Below are 25,542 nucleotides of genomic sequence, written 5' to 3'. Positions count from 1 at the left end.
TTACCGACTAAATTTTGAAAAAACTGACAAATACTGAACAAAATGAAGAATACTGACCAGTTATAGGCTCTGTTTCTTGGTTCATCCCTTACATATGTTTAGCATTCAGTAGTAACCTTAGTCAATTTTCAAGAAATGATTAATTATGAAATTAGGAGTCTGAACCCAAAACAGATTTTTTGTTTTTAAATAACATAATATAGAATTGTAAAATCAGAAAAACAAGTATATATCTATTTTTTATTTTCATAAAAAAGTTTTGATATAACAATTATGCTCACATTGTCTGACACATAAAAATAATGTTAACAAAAGTTCACATGGTCAATTTCAAACAAGAGTAAAAAGTAACCAGTTCAAAACTGTAATTTTATGTATTAAGTAGCACATACAGAGCATGTACCAAAATTGCACAATATTCTATTGAGCATCAAAACGAACTTATATAAATGAATCCAAACAATGTGGGCCTTTGTAAAATGTATTTATATAAACTCAGAATAAAAAAAGAATGATTCAAAGTCAAGTAATTTACAGCTGTTTCACTTTTTAAGGCAGAAAGAAAAAAAAAAAAAAAACACGTATCAGTTTATAAAGATAACTTATTTATCTTCACTGTCTCTTTTACTTATTTCACCATTACCAAGTGCATTACCACTTGGATCAGACTGAATATCCGTCCTTTCTTGTTTGGCAGATGCCCAATAAGCTAATGTTTGTGCAACTTGAACTTCAGTGTCTGTATCTATTTCAAGTTGTGTCCTTTTACTATCCTCTGAAACTTCTTGCCTGCTTTCAGCTTCACGTCTACGAGTTCTTTTCCTCACAGGCAAAGACTCTTCTTTAATAGCTTCTGGCTCAACAGGAGTTCGAGGTCTAGTCCTTTTACGACCTCTTCCTCCTTCAGATGTCCTCTTATTAGAGTTTACTGGTGCATTTCGCTTAACTGTATCCTCTGAAGCTGTTATACAATGTTTTTCTTCAGTTGATTCATTTGTATCAGTCGTATGTTCATTAGTTCTAGAAAAACGGTTCGGAGAATTATCCAAACCATCAAGAATTGAGTTTGTTCTTTCTTTTGGTGTGGCAAGTTTTTCATTTGTCACAGCACATTTATTTTGAACAATAATAGATTGAATGACACTCTCTTGAGAAACAGCTAAATCCTTTGGTAGTTCTTTTTGTTCAGGAGTTGAAGTTACATAGGAATCATTATCTACCATTGGTTCACTTTTTATTTTAGTTTCACTTTTTATCTTACACTGTTCTTTAGTGTCAGAGGATGATTGGATTTCATGACAGTTAGGTTCTTTCTTTATTGTAAGTTCTAAATCACATTTTGTTCCATTGGTTACAGGTAATGAACTCGAATTTGATTCATTTGTTTCACAAATTAACGGTAAACTTGAAGATTGGCTGCTAATATCCATAGTTTCTTCAGTTAATAGCTTGTGGTCTGAAATTGTACCATTAGGCAAATCTAGATGTTTTTCTTTTTCTTTTTGAAGCTGTAGAATTTGGTCTTTGGCTTCTCTCAATTGTTGTTGCAAATAGTAAATAGTACTTTGCATCCCTTCTACATCTTCATCCAATTCCAGCAAAAACTCATCTAATTCTAAAATTAAAAATGTATCAAAATTGAATAAAAATTACTTGCACAAGGTTGTTTTAAAGATAATAAAAAATAACTTATTTTAAAACCATTCAAAACTCCCCCCCCCCCCTTCTTTTGGGCTTTTTTTCAGTTTAAAAAGCTAGTTCAACAGAAATTATAACTAAACACAAACTGTCCCCTACACCATAAAAACTTTTGAAATGTGCTAACAAAAACAATTGAAAATAAACATTTTAAAAGTTTTTTTTGAAAATAATTTTTCAGCTTTTAGAACGTGTTGTCAGCCCAAAATTTTGGAAACTTCGAATCACAAACACCCTTGAAGGGAACACACCCCTGGCTAGTTTTTAGCGTGTTCTACAGGGTAATTCATTCTCAATGCTAGAACCTAAACCATGGGAAATAATGAATGACATAAGCAGATAATTTTAAACATTTTATTTCATACATGTTATTATTGGGACATTCCACGGTATTTTTTGACATTTATGTAGAGTCCGTAACGTGACCTTTTTTGCCATAACTTTTTAATTTACTGTTTGATTAGCATATTATTTTATTTTGATCTTTTCCTACCAACACACCAGCTCAAATTAAAATAATTTGCAAATTAAACGGTAAATTAAAAAGTTATGGCAAAAAAAGATCACGTTACGGACTCTACATAATGTCAAAAATACCGTGGAATGCCCCTATTTATTAGTTACTTTAGTAAGAAGAAATACTTCGAATGAGGAATAAAAACTTGAACAAAAGTTACATGCATTTTTCATTCACTAAGACTTTTTTTTAGAAACTTTTTGGTTTTAATGTTGTTGTAAAAATCCTCACAAGCTGATTCAATATTAATTTTTCAAGTGTATGTTTCAAATGACACAGTAATTATCCAAAATAATACTTCACAGTTAATTATTTTTAGGACTTTTTTTGGTCATCTAATCGAATTTATCTTTTTCCGGGACCTGAAGCCGGCCGGGACACCGGGATTTTGCCTAAAATCCGGGATGTCTGGCAAGCCTAGTGTTAGGTGTATCATTGCAATACCGTTTATGAAAATAAAAACATTCGTACAATTTGTTGATTCTTAAAGCTTCATATAATTTCAAAAAAAAAAATCTTATTCCACATTGCTCATGAGTTTATTTCAAAAGGGAAGCACAGGAGATTTTTTCTCCATTGTCCTCATGAAACAAACAATCATGTGATCTCAAAGAAGTTGCTTGGTTCAACTTGACTTAATCCCTTTTGGACAAGACAGGTAGCTTTTACTGTCCAAAACTGTCTTAACATGTTCAAAAGTATGCTAAAGCTGAAGGGGGCATGCAAAATATATTTACTTATTGCAATATTATAAATATTAATTAGTGACTATTAATGCATTTTTGATAATACAGAGAAATCCCATTACAGTAAAATAAATTTTCATCACATTGCTTGAATTACAACAAACAAAACTTGCAGACTCTTGAAGATTGTCGTAAAAAATATTTGAAGTTAAAAAAAAAGAAAAAAGAAGAAAAGGAGCCAATAACTGACTCAATAACATAAAATTTCTTTACGTAAGAGTTGGCAGGATAAATGAAAAGAAATTTGCAACACAGTACAATAATAGCTCTCTTTACTAAGTTCTATGTTGTAAAAGTGGCCACTTCACAAAATTTCATTCTTAAAATTAGAGCTTTTGCAAAATTTTTTTTGTACAAAATAGTTTTTTCAGTGGCCACTTCACAAAATTTCATTCTTAAAATTAGAGCTTTTGCAAAAATTTTTTTTGTAAAAAATAGTTTTTTCATTACTTTCTTTTAAGTTAATTTGTCTGAGAGCAAAACAGTAAAACGTTTTGTCACATACATTCACGAAAGAAAAAAGTTCTCAAAAATATCTTTTTTTTTTCACAACATGTGGACCTAAAAATAAAAACCTGGATCAACGCTTGACTAACTCTGAGGTAATTCGATTGAAATTTTTAAATGGATGTGGGAAAACAAATCCAGAACTGAAGATACAATATGAGGGCAGGAACTAACTATCCATAAAAGTTAATCTCCAAGCGATAGAATAAGCACAGTAGACATGAAAAATCGAGTATTACAGAAGGGGAGTTTATTGCAAAAATAAATCTTTGTTTTGGAGCAGAAAACATCAAAACACTTCTGAAGCAGATTATTTCTTTTTGGTACCGTATTTCCTAGTGCACTTTTTTCCCTCAACGCCAAAGCATGAACTTCAGTAGAATTCACTAATAGAGAGTTTTCGCAGACTGTATGGTTGTTTATTTTACAAAACTTGAATTTTTTTCTCTAAGGGGCCATTTATTAAGTAAGGGTCCTGAAGGGGAGGGGGGGGTTCGGAAAAATCTCTACATATTCTTACTGGGGGGGGATGGGATCAGACCCATTCTTACCCAATATTTCCCAAGTCTATATTTTTATATTATAAATCGAGCGGTCAAGTGGTTTGTCAGGGATCATTATTTCATTTGCTTCTGGATGGTGAAACACGTATTAGAATGTGCTGTTTTTTACTTGTTTTTAAAGAATGAATAGTGTAAAATATAATAAAAGAATCACACTGTGTATGGCATGTCCAGTTGTTAATTAGTATCGCATCACATACAAAAGATATTTGTCGAAAAAAATTCAGTCTAGATTCCTTTTGGGAAATCTTCCTTTACACAAAAAGGTTTTTATAATAAATTTAATAATAATGAGTTTAACAACGATTCCAGTGATGTAAAATTCGTTATCTTAATATTTTGAAAATCAAAATGAAATCTTCAGTAAGGTGGGGGGGGGGGGGGGGGGGGGTGAAAAATTTTACTTACCCTTACTTGGGGGAGGGGGGGCCAAAAATTGCCAAAATCATCCTTACGTAATTAATGAATGGTCCATAACGTGATTCAGGTTGTGCAAAATAAACAACCATACAGTCAGAGTAGAAATAGTCACGATTTGCACTGGACTGATCGTTTGCTCCTTTGTCTTGACTCTGTCTTTAAGTAGTTTAGCATACTGTAATCAAGATTTCAAGAAGCAATCATTACTTTTTAGATTAATTTTGAATATAACTTAAATATTACTTCTTCACATTTATAATTTAGTTGCTAAACTTGTTATGTTAAATCAAAACTTTGGTTTTTGACATCACATTATTCACAGATTATATGAAGATTTTCTTTTTCTTCAGGCCCAATTTAAGGCCTGTGTATTAAATGCTGCCACGGATAATACGGTACTATTCGATGCAATTGGGGCAGAAGTCTGACACAAACAAAACATTACCAATTTTTGTTAGAAAAAGGGAGAGGAGTAAGTGTTATGCCAGGGGTAATAGAGTAAAATTTTCTGAAGACAGTGTGAAATGTTCAGAATTTCTGAGAGGAAAGGCTCAATGCTCCCTCCCCTCCAAAAAAAATCATAAAGAAAAAAAAAAATTAAAAGCTTTTTTTTTTTTGATTATTTCTGAGTTTTAGAACGTGTTGTTAACCCAAAATTTTCGGATCAGAAACACGCCTGAGTTATGCACAAGCACATTACGGTAATTAATTTCTGAACATTTTCTATTCTGAAACAAATATCGACCAACTAATCAACAACATTACCTGACTGGCTTTTCTTCATTTCTTCACTAAAGCTCTTTTGTAATGCGAGATCCCCTTCAAGTTTTGCCATTCTGCCGGATGAAATTATTTTCCCCAGTTCCTCATTTTCTTGATACAGAAGACGACATTTTGCCATTAATCTTTTGCCAGTATTGCTATTTTAATAAAAGAGAAACATGTAAATTGAACAGCATAACATTTTAACATATTTTTGAAAAAAAATCAGCATATTTCGCAACCTGACGGTACGTTTTTTCAACATTTTTTTGCTTTAAACTTTAAGACTATTTCAGAGATCATCACTAAATGCTTTAGGGGCAAAATTTTCAATTCCCATTCAGAATGCATAATATTGTCCATTGCAATATGTGAGTACGAAAAAAAAAAACCCCTCGATACCTGTGAACAGAGAGAGAAACAAGTAACTCTGCAGTCTGCACTTGTTTTTCTTCTTATTCTTCCTTCTTTTGAAGAATAATTGAATACATTTTTGGAACAAGCAGGGCAAAATTTTCGGAAATCTAACATCTGTGATAGACATACAGAGGTGTGGAATTTATTATACTCAAGGAGCAAAAAACCAGAAAATCAAATATTCAGGTTTAAAAATAACTTCTCGATCCTTTCTAAAAGCCTTATTATGTTCTTCCAAAATAGTTAAAGTACTATACATTAGTACCAAGCAAAATTTGCTGTTTTATTTGCATTTCCTCTCCGTAGCAACACTGGGTCTTATCTGATAACACCTATCATTATGTGCTGTTGTTGTTTCTAAAAGTGTTTCTGCAGCTGTAATTGGTGTGAAATATTTTTTGGTGTGTTTTGGCACTAGGGCGACTAAAATAAGAAGTTTATAAGTGATTTTGTGTTGCACACTAGTTTTAGGGAACAATTTTAGTGTTTGTTTTCACATTTTCCCCTTAGAACATCGATTTTGGTGAATTTTTTGAAATGGGTAAACTCTCACCATGCAAGAGATCTTTGGTCATCTGTATGTTAGATCAAAATACCTTTTCACAAAGAAAAATTGAGAAAAAACTTAATATTTCACAAAAGGACTGTCAGCAGAATCAATGTTTCTGTCAAAGAAAACATACCAGTTGTCCCGAAGAGGCTGAGAAAATGTGACAGAAAACGCAAAATGCATACAAGGATGGAAAGAAAACTTAATTGGATGGACAGAAACATTGACTCTACTGACAGTTTTTTGGCTAATTTTAAAGTTTTTTCACAATTTCTCTTTGTGAAATGTTATTTTGGTCAAACATACACATAACCAATGCTTTCTTGCGTAGTCAGAGGTCTGGCAGATTACCCATTTCTCAAAATTCATCAAAATCGATGTTCTAAGGGAGAAATGAGAAAACAAAAACTAAAACTGTTCCCTGAAACTAGTGTGCGACACAAAATCACTAATAAAACTTCTTATTTTAGTCGTCCTAGTGCAAAAACACACGAAAAAAATATTTCAGACCACTTACAGCTGCAGAAAGTTTTAGAAACAACAGCATTTAATGGTAGGCGTTATCAGATAAGACTCAGTGTTGTCCGGGAGGAGAAACTCAAGTAAAACAGAAAATTTTGAGAGGAAATAATGTAAGCATAATTAAGACTTTTAAAAAGAATCTAGAGGTTTTTTCTTAAAATGGGATATTTGATTTTACTGTTTTTTGCTCCTTCAGTCTAGTAAATTCCACACCTCTGTATATATGAATCAAGGTTGGAAAACATTTAAATATGAACAGACTTTTTTGATTTAATGTTACTTTTTAAATTCTAGATTTTTGACCTGTATTAACAACTAAGTAATATCTATAAGTTAAGTAAATGAGAAGAGGTAAAAAAATAAAGCTAATTATTTCTTCATAAAACTAGGTAAAAAAAGCGTCTTTAGGGAACTTTCCATAATAAAAGATGCAAGTTGCATTGTCTGATTTAAGTTTATCTCTGCTGTTGATATTCAGCTTGAAATAATCATTGCTTTCCACAGGGTTACAGTATTCTGATGCATTGATCATAAATCTTATTTCTTGGTGGGTCGAATTTTCTTTTTTTAAAAAGCATTTTGTCCTCCTACCATTGCTCTTATCTTGATCCCGAGAATTTTTAGGACGTCTTTTTGAGAGCACTTTGGATTTTAAAGTTCTCTCTTACCAGAAAGCTTTGAGCAAGGTGAAAAAAAATGCTTGAGGAAACAAAATTGGGATGCCTATATTTTACACTAACACCACCTAGAAAGACTGCTATAATCACACATAAAATAAAAGCATGAGCAACAAAAAGTTTTGCTTCTAAAAGTAGGTTAGTTGCGTGAAACTTGTGGCACTGTCTAGTGTCCTGGCAGCCCATGTTTCTCCTAACATGCAAGGGCAGATTCAGGGAAGGGTCAAAGGGTCAGTTACCCCTTTGGGACAAGAATTTTATTATAAGTATCATTGAACTTTAATTTTTTAGATCCAAAAAATAGTACATGGAATCAATGTTAACCTTTTTCCTTTGGTTCTATAAGGTATTTATTCTCCGCGAGTCATAATTCAAAGGATTGATTGGGTTTGTTTATTGGTCCATTACTATTTTGAGAGTTTTGTAGTTTCAAAATAACAATCATCTCTAATGAGATTAACATTTTTTCAGACCCCTCTTCACTATCTCAAAACATGTGTCGTGCGTTCCTTTCTAATTAGTTTAAAGCTGTAATCGCATATAACAGGGTTGCCAACCTTGGAAGAAAAATTTGAGGAGCATCTGTGGTGATTTTGAGGAGCAATTTTAAAATTTGCAGAGCAGTTCCGTATTTTGTATAAAAGTCAATAAAAACAACGAAAGCCACTTATCCAAAATTGTTTTAGAACTTTAATAATCATTTTTGAGCACTAGTATATAAAAATTTTTTTTTGAATTAATAAAACATCTTCCAACAACTATTTAAATCTTTGAGTTTAAGTATCCTGAATTTCCCATATTTACATGTTTGACAAGATAATAGCAAAATAGAAGCTTGAAAATGTTCGGCCAGGAAATGCGGAGCACAATAATTTCTTTGCGGAGCCACCGGGTTTCGTCTTTTTTGTGGAGCAACTCCGCAAAATGCGGAGCAGTTGGCAACCCTGCATATAATCTTAGTTTACAATAACCTGATCAGCCTGAAGAAATATGACTTTTGATGAAAATTTTACGGCATATGATACATGGCACAAGTTGTGCCATTGAAAAATTTAGGGGAGTATTGCAATTCAAAAGTGTATTTATCTCACTTTTTTTTCGGGGGGGGGGGGGGGGAGCGCCATCCTCCATAGGGGATGGGCATTCTTGCTTAACTGATACTTTTTAAGTAGTAGGTATAACTCGGGTCATTGAAACTTGACCCCTCACACAAAAATTTCTGGATCCGCCCCTGCTATCGTGCCACTAATACTGAATTATTATTAATTCAGGGCTACTTAATGAAAAGTAAATGACGTCAACCAAAATGACATATAAATTACTAGATCAGCTAAAAAAAATTTCAGCATTACAAAATTCCATGAAATTTACAAAATAATAATTTTACAGTAGCTTTCCAAACATAATGCTACACCAGTAAAAGATAGACCTTAGAAAACCCATTGTACTTTCATCTAAGATTAAATACATATACAAAATTGCATATTTTAATCTTTACATAAACAATTTTGGAAGTGGTTTCAAGAAACCAATATAATGAAAAATGAATTTTTAATCTGGTGATTTAGTTATGCAGAAATAAGTTTTTAACTCCCCTCCTCCCTAACAACACTTCAGGCAAAAGTATTACACCTTTATTTAAAGATGAAATACATTGATAAGCTCAATTTTCAAAATTGATAAAGCATGGACATGACTAAACTGAGAGTAAATTTGCAAGCCATGCGTCATAAAAAAATCACATCAACAAAATATTACACACAATAATGTTAATGACATTCTCAAGTCACTAAAAAAAAAACTTGATTAGAAATTATTTTTCTGATACACAAGAATACCAAGTTTGAAAGAAAATATGAAACTTGAATATTGCGCTACATAAATTAATGGGGCAGTACAAAGGTGATGTTCCAAGATTTTATAACTGGACCACAATTCACTTTACATAAAGTACTCATTTCATTCCGCTAAGATGAAATCTGATAAACATGAAATAATTATCATGGTCACATGAATTTTACGTTAATGAGGTTCGGTTGTAGCATAATAATAATGCAATAAAATAAAAGTCAATGCTGAAGTCACAAAAATATAAACTTTAGATGATGACCAGTGCTAAGCGACAGATGTATCAGTGTAAAGCCAAGTTAAGTGGCTGATTCAGTATTTGAGAGAAAAAAAAAGGAATACAGTAGCAAAAGCTGTACTAGAATCATGGACTGTGGAAGACATTGAGGAAGTGAGGCAATCAGGCATCCATACAATTTACGAGACAACATGCTATAAAATTAGAGAAATGACCTCATCAAAAATTAAAAACAATGCACATTTAATACAATGATTGCAATACAGGACCTTAAAAAATAAACAACTCTGGTATTCGGTATTTTTTAAAATGTGATACTGTAATACTAGGACCAAAACTGGTATTCTGCCGTGATAAGCACAATTCAGTTAGTCAACAAGTTGTTTCTCACTATTTCACCAAAATACAATGTTTTATGGTCATTTGTCAATTGGAAATATTTTAAAAAAATATCTGAAAAAGTTGCATCTGAATCAAATACAGTAGACCCTCGTTTTACGCGGGTTTATTTTATGCGGTTTCGATTGTAGGCGGTTTAAGATTTGACACCTTGATTTTATTTTATGTGGATGAGTTTCGGTTTTACGTGGATGCAGTTACAGATAAAATTTTCCCCTCTTTCAAAATCCAAACTCCTAAAGGCTGCAGGCAGGGGTGATTGTGAGTTCATCAAAAAATACCTGAAAGTTTCAAAGAGAGAACTAGGGGGGGGGTAATCTTTGAGCCCTATTACTTAAGTGCACCTTTGCCATAGTATTAAATAGTTCTGAGTCAAAATATTGTGGGTACATTTGATTAAATTTTTAATGGGTTACAAAGTTACTTTTGAGCTGGTGTTATACAAATTATCTTGACATTTGTCCATCTTAAGGGATAGGTGTTTATCTTAAGGCTCTTGCAGGTATATTTGATGAGTATTATATAATGAAAAAACAATTGCGCAGGTAGGGAGATAAAAGCATAACAAAAAAAAAAAAAAGAAACGTAATTCCGATATTTTCGGACCTAAAAATACCGGAAATACGTCCGGAAATTCGGTAAAATACCGGAGCACAATCACCCCTGGCTGCAAGGTACACCTAATAAACTGCATTTTGGCTTACTAATTATCGAGCTGGGTCACTGGAGACATTTTATGCAAGGGTGCCCAAATGGGGGGGGGGGGTGCAAGTGGGGGCTCAAGCCCCCTTAGAATTTAGAACTTCTTTGCTTTCAGTAGTTTTTCTTTGCAAAAACGTAAAAACATTTCTTCTCCAGCCGTAAATGAATAAGTTATTAAAAATGGCAAATTTTAATAACTGTAATCTGCATTGAAATCAGTTTCCATGGGGGAAAATATCCAGCTAAACCATGGGAAAATATCCGAGCCCCCCCCCCCCCCCCGGAAGAAGAGCTTTTAGGAGTGACAAAAGAGGACAAACAAACGAGGATACAAACATCCATGACACAATACCAAAAAGGTTCACATTGAAAGTTTTGAGCCATACCTTGACAACTGCAAATGATTTCTGATTTGTTTTGTTAGTGAAGGAAGATTCTAATATGGAAATGGCGCAAGTGAATATAGATGCATTAATGCTCTGCAAAGAACTACAGAGAAAAATTTTTAATGGTTGCCAAAATACTATCCTAGCCAGCTTATTTTTATAACACAAAATTAATTTGTTTTCTTTATGCATGTTGTGCGTATGTATCGATATAAGAACACATTAAAATTATAAAATTAGTTATCACTGGAATAAAATATTTTTTTCCATCTCTGGAACCTAACCCCTATTTTAACACTATTATTAGGTCTCAATTTATGCGGCATTTCCATGGAATATAACCCTTACATAAAACGAGGTTCTACTGTACATGGAGAAGCAAAACTTAGGGAACAAATATCTACTTGTTTTGTTGCCATATTACACAATTTTATGCAAAAAAATTAATGATAAACAATTTTAAAATGAACAAATATAAAATGTAGGAACAAATGCTGTTATCAAATATTAAAAAAAAAAAAAAAAAACAACTTATATAGCGTTAGAAACAAAAAATAAAGTTAAAAATGAAGTTATAACCTTTTTAGTCAAAGTTTATGTAATAAAATACAGTAAACTTCCGATTATCTGCGGAATAGGGTGGCACGGTAACCCGAATAATAGACAAAAAACAATACTACTGTATACATTAGCTAAAAAGTATGAATAACACTCATACATACATTTAAATTATAGCTAAAAACATTAAATTGTTGCGTCTCCTGACATTGAATATAAAAAATATAAATATTTAAAAGCTGAAAACGAACAATAACACATTTAATGTGACAAAAAGCCATTTAATGACTGTTAAAAAAAATGTGAAAAGACCTGGGGATAATCCGAATGGCGATAATTGGAAGTTTTTACTGTACTTATTTGGTGATACCAAGCACCATTTTGTCTTTAAATATATATATAAATATATATATATATATAATATATATAATATATATATATAATATATATAATATATATATATATATATATATATATATATATATATATATATATATATATATATATATATATATATAAACTCTAAATGAATCCAAAGGGAGAATTTCCCATCTCATTTCACAATTATGTAAGTCGTGATTGTTTCGTCGTATCAACTTTCGTTTGGAGAAGGGAAGAAAGTTCATGCCAGGAAGTGGTTTTCTCTTTGGAAGCTCAATCATTTCTGCCTTTTGTATTCGAGACCACCTTTTCACTGTGGTTTGAACATCAGCTTTCCTTATTTCTCATGAAAAATATGTTATTGCATAAAGTGAATTTTGTACATGAACCACAACATGCAATTTTCTATTCATTTCAAAACAGAAATTTTAAGAAATCCAGAACTTCATTATTTGTCACTAAAAGAAACTGAAATTTCAAAGCAGCTCTGGACAAGTTTAATTCAAGTTTAGCGGCTTTACTTGTTGAGCTTTAATAACCTACAGAGGCATAAAATAATCTATAAATAATCTTAAGTTGCAAATCCAATGTTTACAACATTTTCTTGAATAATCCTGCTTGTTTTACAAATCCAAATAATTTCAGAAACATTTTACAAGAAGTCAACTAAAATTTCCAAAACATAATTTACACATTAAAAACACAAATCAAAGTAGTATTTTCATTAACAAGAGTTGCTTTTCCGAGGCAAGAAATTACATTTATTACAAAATTCTGAGTGAAGTTGGCAACTTACGAGGGCTGTAAATTAAGCAATAGCAACGTGGGGAAAAATCAATTTTTAATGAATTGCATTTTGTACCTTCTATGTAATCTCTAGCTAAGTTTTTAGCAAACTTAGGGAAGCCGTTGGAGACTTCTACTGCACAGAATGCAGATGAAGCATTATTAAATTAGTGACATCGGAAGGGTAACCTCAACTTTGGAAACAATCAGAGGCACAAGGTTTAATGTGAGGCGAGTAAGAATGGTATTCTTAGATTTTACACTGCCACTGTTGCAATAGAAGTGTGATTGCTTGCAACCTATCAATGACTATTCGTCCTTCAGTGGTCAATGGAAAGGACATCACTCAGAATGGCAATCTGACCTCAAAGAACGGAAGGCTGGCCTGTGTGTTGCAAATCTGCCATCTCATTCTGACTCGAATTAAAAGCTTCAACCCATCGTACAACTTTTCTACGTGAAAATGCATTTTTGCTACAAGCAGTAAACCTGGATAACATTCTGTTCAATTTTTTTACACGAGCAACCTTGATTTTAAGCCACAACCACTGATCACCTTTTGAAAATTCTTTAGAGCAATGAAACTTAAGTTCTTAACTTTAATGCCTCACATAAACTGCCTTCCAACTAGAACGACTGTTTTTGCACCCTACACATCAACAACAGTGCCACCTTACGGCTCTCATATCCTATTTGCGCATGGCAGCCGTTCTGCGAGTTTATAGGCAAAGTTGCCACTATTGAATTTATAGCCCTCATATAGGTATAAAGGAAGTCTCTATAATGCTTAAGGCACTACAGAATGTATGACTTTATTAGATTGCCAGATATATACAGAAGTAGTAGAACAGAATATTACAGTATGGTTTTAGTATGACAATGAACTTCAAAATATTAACAAACATTAATATCAGAATTTTTGCCAACAATCAGAAAGTAAGAATTATTAACCACTTTATTATATGTGCTGTAGATTATTAAAATTCTGATACAAACATTTCATCTTTGAATTACAAATACATCAACAATGAATCTGTAGTTTGAAGAAGGGAACAAGCACCAACACAATTAATACTTTGGCATTTGTTCCCTTCAAACTACTGATTCAATTAGGATTATTTAAATTGTCTGACAAAGCAACTGAAGAATAACTCTGCGCTCCCCCCTTTTTTTTACAAAGAGGCCATTTTTGCATTTTATAAATGGCTCTCTAACTTCGAAAAAATACTTTCAGCTTTCAAAGCAATGCTTTTCTCAGGAGAGGGTGGTGGACAAGGGTTGCTTCATTGGGAGGTCACTGTGATCTCCCAAATAATTCCTTGTACGGCACGTTTTGTCTGCAAATTAGGCAAATTGCAAATACTAGTTCAGAACTGAGTTTTAAGTAAATTAAACATGGCATTTCAAAAAGTAAGATGATGGTAGCTGCAAATACTAAAATGGCAGTGTACTATTTCATACTAAAATTAAGTTCAGGACACAAAAAACCTTAATCAAATCTTTATTGCTATTATTGAAGAGTCTACATATACTGTCAACAACTTATTATCAGATGCTAATGCTTCTGATGAAGTCTTTCATGCCTATTCAGGAAAATTCCAGAAATCAATGTCATTTGTTTGCATTGTGTTGCCATAAAAAAAGGCAAAATGTTCATGAAAAGATATAGAGAAAAAAAAAAGTAAATTGCTGGAGAAAATGGATATTCAGTTGAAAAGGAAAAGTAGGCAGATAGGTTGAATGGCTCCCTTGACCCCACCACTAAAGGATACACACACAGGTCTTTTTAGGTGAAGAATTGCTCCAGTAATTCAATAAATTGCAACGTTCAACAAGTAAATCTAAGAGCCAAAAGGAAATGGGGAATATCACTTTATTTAAGTATAAAAGTAGAATTATCCAAATCAATTATGACTGGACTCTATTGGATAGTTGGATTTTTCCGATAAAAAGGTCTTTTTTAATCAATTAACTGTATGTATGTTGAAAATTAGATGAAAAAAACTTATATTTAAAGAAAAAGTAATTAATCAAATAGAAGGGTAACGCTTTTCATGATATTGTACTAACAAGAGCTGTGCATCATAACAGTACAGTGAAATCCGTATAAGTTGATTTTAGGGGTCAACTTACGGAGGTTGTTAACTATGATCCAGAACAAATTCTGTACCCGACAATGGCAGTTAATTTAAGACAAGTGGTGAACTTAACAGGTTTTACTGTATGTACTATGTACATTTCACACTGTAAATAAAAGTCATTAATTGCTGAACGTCTCAATCCAAATAAGCTGTTTGACTAACCATGCGTAGTGTGCTTTGACAGAATCATTTGCAGCGAATGTAATTGCTTTTACTTTTTTGCTCAAATTCTGAAAGTGATCCGGATAGTTGGAGTTCTACTGCACTCATAAAACTAATCAGTCTTATTGTTTGTGGGCTCCAGATAATTCTAGGATCCTTTTAATGCAAATGTTAGGTATTCAGTAGAGTCTTAAAAATTCGAGGTTCTGCTCAATCCGAGGTGGTTCACTCATATTTCAAATTTAATTTTTTAGTCGCTCAAAAAATATTTTCATTAAAATCTGAAAATAGAAATTTGGCTTCTTTAAAGCTAATTACCTTTCAACAGGAAATAAGGAAAAGACATCGAGTTGTTTCAACAACTCCTAAAGAGACACGAAATATTCAACTAAAAGATATACGTTACGACTACAAGATATGTATTCAAAGATGCCTTGGAGATAATAACTTAATATGCAAAATTGACATTGATTTTTGACAAAGACCGTGTTAACATCCCTTTTGGAGTATCTGATTGCAATAAAAAAGTAGGTGCACAACTAGACGCCACATGCATTTCAAAAATGAAATTTAAACCTTTCACAACTAACCGTTTTTGTGTTATGCAAGTTGCTTAAAACTGAGCACATAAATATGTCCTGATATTGTGAAAAACTAAAAGCATAATTTGTTTAGATGCAATTAAAGCGTAAATTTATGTTGAAATTTGAGTAATACATTTTGCGTGAAGAAAATACTTCTTTTTCTTTGCACAAGGAAGTAAAATGTGTCCCTCCTATGTCGTCTGAATAGTGTCAATTTTCAATCTGGAAGAATTTTCCGGATAATACGAGGTGACATGAGTTCCAATCAACTTGGATTTTCGAGACTGTACTGTACATAAATTTTCAAAGTTCAGACACAATACCGGGGGTGGAACATGGTGGCATAGTTGGTATAAAAACAGTTTGTTTTAGTTTAAACCAGGTTTATTTGGTTTTTGTTACTTTTTGTAAGAAAAAGTTTTATTTTAGGAAAATCATGAAGACTTTACGAATTGATTGTTAAGGAATGTTTAATATTCATATTTGTGTGTGAACCTAAGTTCGTCATATTAATTAGATAATTAAGAGTAAAATCTTGTAATTTCATTTCCTCATACTTAGAGTTTTCTTTTAGAGAATATCATTTAAAATCTTAAACTATTATAAAAAATACAATACCTAAATGGGTCTTGGTATAAATAATCAAGGAAATAATTTACTGTGATTGTTCAGACATTATTAATTACAAATATCCAAGAATAAATTCTTGCAAATTAATTTCCTCATAATCATAGCTATCTACTATAAATAAAAAAATAAAATTACAGTGAAGTACCGTTTATACGTTTTTGAAGGACTGAATAAAAAAAGCGTACAAATGAAAAAACATATTATAGGTGTAGGTTAGTGTGTATAAGACTTCGCAGGGACCAATTTAAAAAACGTATAATTGATAAAAATGTATAAAAGAGAAACGTAGAAATGGGGCTTCACTGTAGTTAAAATCACGCATTCTTAAACATGGAAAGTATTTTGCAGTATCTATAAATGAATCACAAGTCTAATGTACATTATAGAACTTTAAAAATAAAAAAATCAATGCAATTTTTGTTTAAAGATTAAAAAAAAAAGTCGCAAATCATGTAGTAATTTATTTACCTAATGTATCAATGACAACAATTATAGAAACAGAAGTAGATTTTAAGAAAATCATTTTAATTAAAAGCCTTAGTACAAACTAAAATCAAAATACTCTTATACCATATTTTAAAAATGAAGATTAATGTTTATTGGTTTTTTTACCATTCATACAAGACTCTTTTATTGTATTGGTATCAAAAAAGTTCTTTGAAAGGTGAAAATTTGGCATTAATTTTTTTTTATAAGAGCACAGTGTTAAATGAATGTTTTCTGTTTTTATAATTTTACACATTTTCTTTTCTTGCTCTAACTGCATTGTCCATCAGGGATGCAAAAAGTGTGCAGGTATAAGCACAATTTTATGCTAACTCTAAGTGTTCTTTATCTTTTTTTTTCTCTCTTGTCAATGAAATATTCTAGGGTTAAAATTTATATATGCTATGCATCGCTTTAATGGTACATAATCTATCTCAATAAATCTTAAGTAATCAAGCAAATCAGGGGGCAATAAATGAAGTTTTGATTGAAATATGCTTTTTGGATTATTGGAAATGCAAAAGACTGAAAAATAATAATAATTGAATAAAAAAAAAAGAGCTACTTTGATTTTTTTCTCCATGTAACTTTAGTAAAACTTAGTTGGTCTGCCTTGTATATTTATGTACCTAGTAGTAGGCTTGCCAGATTTCTTAGATGTTCAACCAGGACAACGGAATACCCCCCCCTCCCCCGTCGCGAGTATTAAAAAAAGGGAACCAGGGGTTACAGTAGACTCAAATTTTAGAAATTTTCAGAAACTTGTATAAGGAAGCTCTGACCCACCGCCCCCTCCCCTTAAAACCTTTTTGAAATATGCTAACAAAAACTATTAAAAATAAACATTTTAAAAAAGTTTTTTTTTTTTTTAAATAATTTTTCAGCTTTAGAATGAGTTGTCAGCTCAAAATTTTTGGAAACTTCGGATCACAAACACCCCTGGCTGGTTCTTAGCGTGTTTTAGAGGGTAGTTCATTCTCAATGCTGTGAATACAAAATAATTATTATGAGCCTAAACCAGGGGGAATAAGGAATGGCACAAGCAGAAAAATTTAAACATTTTATTTCTTACATGTTAATATTTGTTAGTTACTTTAGTAAGAAGAAATACTTTGTATGAGGAATAAAAACTTAACCATATTCACATGTATTTTTCATTAGCTAGGACTTTTTTTAGAAGCTCTTTTTAGGTTTTAATGTTGTTGTTAAAATTCTCACAAGCTGATTCGATATTAATTTTACAATGTTTAAGTTCAAATGACAAAGTAATTATCAGAAATATTCTTTCACGGTTAATTATTTTTATACTTTTTTAGACATCGAATTAATGTTTTTCCGGGACCTGAAGTAAACCGGCCGGGACACCAGGATTTTGCCTGAAATCTGGGACTGTCCCAGTCAAATCGGGACATCTCTCAAGCCTACCTAATTGGAAAGCTGCATTGATTTCAAAAAAAAAAAAAAAAACTATTTAGCAAATTTGCATTACCTTAAAAAATATAAGTTTCTAAATTTATTTAATTTGTAATTTATCTATAAAGCTTTGCATCAATTAAATTTTACACTTTGCAATAACATGTAAAATTTATGAAAACATTTGGGGGAAAACGATTTTGGAACAGCTGAAATGCTGTTTTAGAGTACGGAAATGACCATTTTGGAGCAGAAAAGTTCCATTACTGTTGTTAACCCCCGCTATCTAGAGCAATGCCAGGGGTCTTGGTTTTCCTGGCAAAAATTAGAGAAAATATGGCAGAAACAAAAATTTGCAGCAGTCCTTCTCCCCTCCCCCATCAGCCTCTTGGCTGACCAAGGCAGCACCGAGCAGGTGCCATAATGAATGACAGGTGGGACAGGTGCCGGCACATGGAACCTATTTGGTCAGGCCGGAAATGCCGGTTAACCAGCTACCTGTGAGAAAAAGAAAAGACATTCTTGAAGTCTAGAGAGACTGGTGGTTGGAGCCAGGGCTCTGAACTTGATTTTTATTTGTAACTTCAAAAGACTGTATGTACTGTATTATAAATCTTCAAAATAAATATTATTTGTTCTTTTTCTATTCCAATATTAAGAACATTTTACTGAGCAAATTATCATAACATAGATGAGTAAATTACCAAACCATCATAATGTGGAACCCTAACAAGGGCGAAGCAAATGAAATTATTAAATTTGCGAGAAATTCATTAAGAACTTTTAATTTTCTACTACAAACAAAGTCTTGTGGGTACCACTAGTTCATAACAAATACAGTTCATTTAAAGGACATAGAGATTTTAAATATACATAATGAAGTATTTAGACAGAGTTTAAAATTCCATAAAATAACCAGTGCTGTTTTAGTTGCATTTTCAGAAACTAGCGGCTAATGCTTCTTTTATGTACAAAAACATAACAAATGCTTCAAATTCCTGCATCTATACATTTCAAGCGGCAGTTTCGAGTTTCTGCTCGGTTTCAGCATCAGTAAATGTATTTGGATTTCTTTTTTTTTCCCTCAAAAGGGTCAAAATGACACCTTTCCATGCCTCTAGCACGATGATTCAGGAAAAGACAAGGAAGGACTAAGCTTTTTATGGAAATACCAAGGAGCTGTTAGCAAAACAAGTGTGCTTGGGGTCAAAATGACCCAGAATTTATTAATATTTACATTGAAATGAGAATTTTTTTAGATTCTTGCAACCACTGCAACAACTGAAGACATGGCAGATTATCCATGAATCAAGAATGACTTAACTCATTGGCTGTATTGCTTAAAAAACATCGTCTCATGTAAAGTTTATGCTTAAGATAGGTAATACCCAGTAGCGAACCAACTATTCTGGATGTTTAGAACCATCAATATCACAAATATCTAAATTTCCTGTATCGCTAAAAAATTTGTCGATTGTTTATGAAACCCAAATTACTATAATAAATAGTATGTCATATTAAAATATAAAGATAACTCAGAAATGCTTATTAATATCGAAATATTAAAAAATGTTCCATGAAAGAATCATTTAATACACTAAAATTTTAAAACATTCACAAGACACTCAATGTTTTAAAAAGAAAAAAAAAAGGGGGGGGGAGTTGGGGGGTAAGAAACACCTTTATGAAAGTAAATGTGCAATTTTTTATGCTAGTGTATGAAAACGAGTTCTTTTTCCCCGATTACAATAATTGGCAATTGTTGTTTTAACATTGAATTATGATCAATAGAAATTTGCTTTTCAAGCTCTTGCAGCCTTATTACAGTCTTGTCATTCAGAGATGATCTGATTTTACGATATTAACAATCCGGAGAATCAGCGAATCTGGTTTTGGAGTTTCATGCTTTATTTGCTTTTGTACTAAATTCCCGAATAATATGCAAGTCATAGGAGGCTGGTGCACAAAAAACAATTGGGAGGGGGAGGGGGGTCAAATCTGGTCTGGAGTTCAGGTAGGTTAGATGGGCGGTCCTCCTACAGCCAACTCTTTTTCTAGTGCATATTTAATATGCACTACTTAGTTAGAATATTTACTTTCATTACTTTGACCTCCTTTACCTTTATTATTCATGAAGGTGATATTAATGGAACTGAGACTAAATTAAACATTATAGTATTTATTGAAAGTTTATTAGTTATACAGGCCTGCTGTTTAGGAGTCGGGGAAGGTGAATAAGGGAAAAAAATCTTACATATAAATGGGGTGGTTTCTGCTGTTTTCTGATAAAATTTGCATTTAATGTGCATGCAATCTTCAAAGCATTCAAGTTAGAGAATCCTCAGATAAAATGTAACTATCAGTGGCGGCTCATGGGAGGGACCTGAGGAGGCCCGGGCCCTCTCACTTTTTTCAGACAATAATTTATAACCTTTTTATTTATTTTCCTTTTTTTTTGTGCATAAGTGCTTGAAATTGAAAAAATGGACTTGTACCGTATTTTCCTGCAGATAATCCACGGATTATGTTAAAAAAGGGTAAAATTAATGAGGTGCGAATTATACGCTGCCAAAAATTGTTTGTCTTTCTTTTCCTTTCAACACCAACTCATTGAACCTCAATATTTACAGCAGGATTCGCCAAGATCGCTACCCTGCCTGTATGCTGTTTATTTTACATAGCTGGAATGTTCTTATGCAATTCAGGCTATGTAAAATAAACATACAGTTCAGGAAGAAGCCTTCATTTGCAAAAGATTAGACCATTTGCTCCTTTCTTGACTCTTTGTCTTCAAGTAATTAGCCTACTATAATGACAATTTAGGGAAGATACCTTTTTTTAATGAAAATTCCAAAATCATTACAGAAGAATTAAGTTAAGCAACTCTGCATGTGTGATAGATGAAGAAAAATTTTAGGAACAAACACTGCTGTTTATATATTTTTTTCATGAGCCTGCTTAGTAATTATGTGGAAAAAGACCACACAATCGAGATATTACTGCACACATAAGCACTTAATTTTAATTAGACAGCTCTGTTTCTAAGCAATGTTATCCAACCATTTGTAAACTTGAAATTTTAAGAAAAAAAAAGTGTATCCCCCCCCAAAAAAAACACCTGATACCCGATGATTGATAACTTTTTTTATTAATTCATTTTTTGATTCGGAATCTGGAAGAATTAAGAATGTTAATATTTATAAATAAAAAAAATAAATAAATAAATTTAAAAACTCATTTGTTTGCTGCCTTGTGCTTGGAGGATTTTAGTTTAAGCTTGAATGCATTATATTCATCAGATTTATGCAGAAAATAATTCCTTTGAAGTAAATAATCAGCCTATTTTTGAGGAGATAGCGACAGAACTAAATCACCTGATTCTCCTCCTGAAAACTAATATTGACAGGAACTAATATTGAAAGGAGGAGCGGTTTAGTTTTTTTCCCTCATAGATGAACATTCGGGTCCAAAAGGCAAACTTGTAACAGTACAACCTGAAAATTTGATTCTGTCTGCAAAGAGGTGTGAAGCTTATCCAACTTCAAAAGAAAATGGATCTAAAATCAATCCAAAATTTCTGACTTGGTAGAGTCTTCAAATCTTGATTCCATGTCTGTTTTTACCTGGTAATCAGCAAAAAATTAGGATTTCGTCCCTATTAAATTCAGGATTCTCGTTATGTGCCTTTAAACACTTTTGAATGTTAGGAAACTGAAACAGCTTTTGATGACTAATATTTGCTTGTGTATACCAAACCTTGCAATGAATGATTAAATTTCTCCTTTGGCTTTGATAAGGTTGATCAATATATGAAGAGGACGCTTCTGAACTTTAATTTGTTTCTTTGTTTAACTCAGAGTCTTAGTTGAACTATGAATGAGCAGATTCTTATTCACGTGAAATTTCGATATTCGCTGGTTTATTGACCTTTTTTAAGCAATCACGAATTGCTAATTGTCCTCACTTAATTGAAGTTGACGTTCCGGGTCACTTTTGAGATTCACCGGTTTCTGATGGCATCCATCTCCCCGGAATCAACTTTATTTATACTTGGTCCTCTCGACTGTACAATCTTATATCGAGTTCTGTTTTTAAAAACATTTGAGGAGCACCTTCCCCTCACACAGCCTTAAATCGCCTAAACTGGGCACAAAATAGCGTTTTTACTACTTCGCAAATGAAAAATTTTTGTGAGAGAGCCCAAACATAAAGAGTAAAGTTCATCAATAATGGTATAAATTTGCTTTTTTAACACTTAAATTTCGGAAATTAAAAAAAAAAAACATTACTTTTTCTCACCAAACAGCCCCTAAAAGTTTAAAGACCTTAATTGAAAAACAAATTATTTTTAGAGAAGATGTTCTCCTCCTTACCTAATAACCCAGAGATCTCCTAAAATACCATTTTTTACATACTTCAGCTTTAGAAAACTTTCAAGGGACATATCTGCAATCCTTTACCTTACTAAAGATAACAGCTTAAAATTGTGGCAACGGGGAGTGGGGGGGACCCAAATAACCTTTCCCTACATTCATCAAAAAGATCCAGTTTCAAAAATTTTTTTTAAAGCCTCCTTTCCTCCTATATTTACATCACCAAAGGCAACCAAAAAGTTTAAAGACTTCAATTTCAAAAAATTTTCAGGCGAGAGCCTACAAATTTTCTCTGAGTAAAACAGAAATAGCTTAAAGCAGAGTTCATAATAATTCAGCTTCAAAAATTCTTCTGCAGGGAGAGAGTCTCCTAACTTCTTCCCTTATGTTCACCAGAAGATGACTTGATTTTGCATTTTTAACGGTTCAGTTTTGGAAGAACCAAACAGTTTTAAAACTACAAGTTTGAAAATTTTTCGGGTGACAGTCTCTGAATACCTTTTCTCTTAAGTCACTGAAAGGTAGCTTAGAGCTAACAATGGCAGATGAGATCTAAATTTCTTACACTTGCATCCTTTTGCTTGTCACTGTCTCATACACTAAATATTATAGCATCCTGTCAATCTTATGAAATGAAAAAACAAGAAATTGGATCAAAGTTGCAAGGGAGAAAACGGGAGATTTTAAATGATGTTACTTGAGGGAAACATATGGTTTAATCAAGCAATTTTCGTTCAAAATGCACTAATCTATATAAATACTTTTAAATTCAGCTCAATAGTTAATGTAGAATTCAGGAAATTATCCAGATAAAGGACAAACCAGAACTAGACGCTAAAAGATTGCTGCTTAATTACCTGCAAAGCGCCGATATTGCCTAAGTTTTTCCAACGTGCATGTGACATACTGTACAGTACAGTGGTGCCATCGGATTTTGGAAAGGTCAAGGAAATGCAGTGCCCTTTAATCAGGATTAGAAAACAATTTTCCTTATACAAACTAAAATCTCAATAAAGTATGGTTGGAACAAAGAGCACCTCTTCCCTGGGTTTCAAAACAACTTGTACCAATTTGCAAAGTCATAAGGGCTTAAGGGGCTCCTGAGGATTAGAAAACTGCAGTTTTGTACGTTTGAAAAGCCGCTTTCATATTCATGGTTTCTAGTATTATATTTTGCTCTTTAGCTTGATGCTTGAATTTAGTTGAGTCTAAGATTTTCTGTTAAAATCGAAACCCTTAAAGAATGAGAAACATGCAAATCGTAAAGACATAACTATGGCAATGCCAAATAAAACATCAATAATTTTAATGGATGTGAGATTGTTCGAACTTGATTTTTAACGGTTTGGAACTTTGTTTCCTTTAGCGTAGAATCTTAGTTTTTCGACCATGAATCGAGTTAGATCTGAAGTAAAAAAATCTGCTCTTTCCAGTGGTGTCAAAAAGAAAACTGTGGGACAATTCCTTCTCTTTTTATGCGTAGACATAATAAAGAAAGTAGTGCCTAAATTTTAGCTAAGTCTAAAACAGTTCGAGCTAAAAACACAAATAACTCCCGAAGTATTTAAGTTAGAGCATTGAAAAAAATTAAGTAGAATGTGGAAAATTCTACCCTTTCCATCCATATATAATATTAATAGGAGCAAGTAATTTTTCACCTCTTTAATAGGCAATAGGCAATTTAAGCAATTTTTAAGCTAAAAAATTAAATTGCAAAAAAACTAATTCGAATTAAAAAAAATAAAACCCCAGGTGCATGAATAAAAACACGGGGGCTCAAAGTAATTTTGTACGAAATTTCAAGGCTGTAGGTGCTATGGGGTCTCCTGGATGCAGGTATGCTACAGACTTCTTCTCAGAATTTCTAAGAAACCTTACTTTTATTTCCTATAAAGAGGTTCCGTTTTAAGTATAAAAAATTGAAACTGCATACAGATTTCCCTATTAACTTTTTAAAAATATTTAAGAGAACAATAATTATTTTAATTCCAAAGACTTTTTTTTTACACTGTCGCAAAAAATGCTTTGATAAACCATAATGCAGACTGTGAACTCTCTTTTATAACAGCAGCTTGCTGTTAGGTTATCAAGTGAAAAAGTTCAATTACAATAATCACAAGAAATTAGACTTAAGTAGCGAAACTGTGTGATGACTGCACCATATTTCTTAAATTTTACTTTGATAATATTTCATATAAATATTAAAACTGTTTTCAAATTTATATGCATTTTCCTTTCCAATTTTGACATTCTTCACAAAATGCATCAGTAATGTGATGCATGAATTATTACATATTGTTCTATGAAAAGTAAAAGTAACAAAGCAATAGCTTGGTACAAATGTATAACTAGATATCGGAATTAAAATAACTCTTGAAAAAAACCAGAAAAATCTTGGGTTTTTCATCAAAACCCCTCAAAAACCCAAGGGTTGATCAAAAACATCGGTGAGCTGGACTTTTTCAAAAAAAAAAAAAAAAAAAACCTCTTGGGTTCTTTCAATGCTGGTTCTTCTTTCAGTACAATATCCCACTAGGCTTGACCTACCCTCATTGAGTTTCCTAAAATTGTTACTTCCAACCCCTTCCATAGAAACTTCCAACAACGGCAACCCTATGATCGCATCACTTTTGAATAGGCAACCCTATACCATCGGTTTTGTAATATTTTTACCAACATTTTTTTATATAACTTATGTTGAAACTCGATGAGGGTAAATTAACTCATTTTTTGGCACCTTTCAACCCCTGGCAACCCGGATTAGGTCATGTGAAAGAGGTAGTAATTCTTACTTTCTTGTTTTACTTTTAATCTAAGGTAACAACTTTAAAAAACTCGATGACGGTAGGTCAAGCCTAGTGGGATCTTAGACTATTCGAGTTTTAATATTCCTTAAAAACTTGCAATAACTAAGGTAAAACTTTTCATGCAAATGTGTACAGAATATTAAGTCACCATATCTGACAGGTAGAAGGCATGAGTCATTCAACTGATTATTTAGGGCTCCAGCTGACCAATCAATAGTTAGAGAACATTTGGAAATAGACTAGGGTATGAATGTTGATTTGCGCTTTAA

The 25,542-nt window shown here is 32.4% G+C and overlaps 1 protein-coding gene across 1 annotated transcript in view; it reads right to left on the bottom strand.

The window, feature by feature from the left end:
* Positions 1–573: 573 nt before the first annotated feature.
* LOC129227549 (pre-mRNA-splicing regulator WTAP-like) overlaps positions 574–25,542 on the bottom strand; it is a 57,921-nt gene continuing 32,952 nt past the window's right edge. Inside the window, exons 7-8 of the mRNA XM_054862129.1 lie at positions 5,217–5,371; positions 574–1,615 (exon numbers count right to left, since the gene is read on the bottom strand). Coding sequence (XP_054718104.1) covers positions 603–1,615; positions 5,217–5,371 — 1,168 coding nt within the window. The 3' untranslated portion in view covers positions 574–602. The remainder of the gene's footprint in view (positions 1,616–5,216; positions 5,372–25,542) is intronic.

This window comes from Uloborus diversus, chromosome 8 (genome assembly GCF_026930045.1).
Source record: "Uloborus diversus isolate 005 chromosome 8, Udiv.v.3.1, whole genome shotgun sequence".
NCBI classification, from domain to species: domain Eukaryota; kingdom Metazoa; phylum Arthropoda; class Arachnida; order Araneae; family Uloboridae; genus Uloborus; species Uloborus diversus.
Note: the sequence above shows the minus strand (reverse complement) of the source record. Positions and strands in the feature narration are given on the sequence as shown.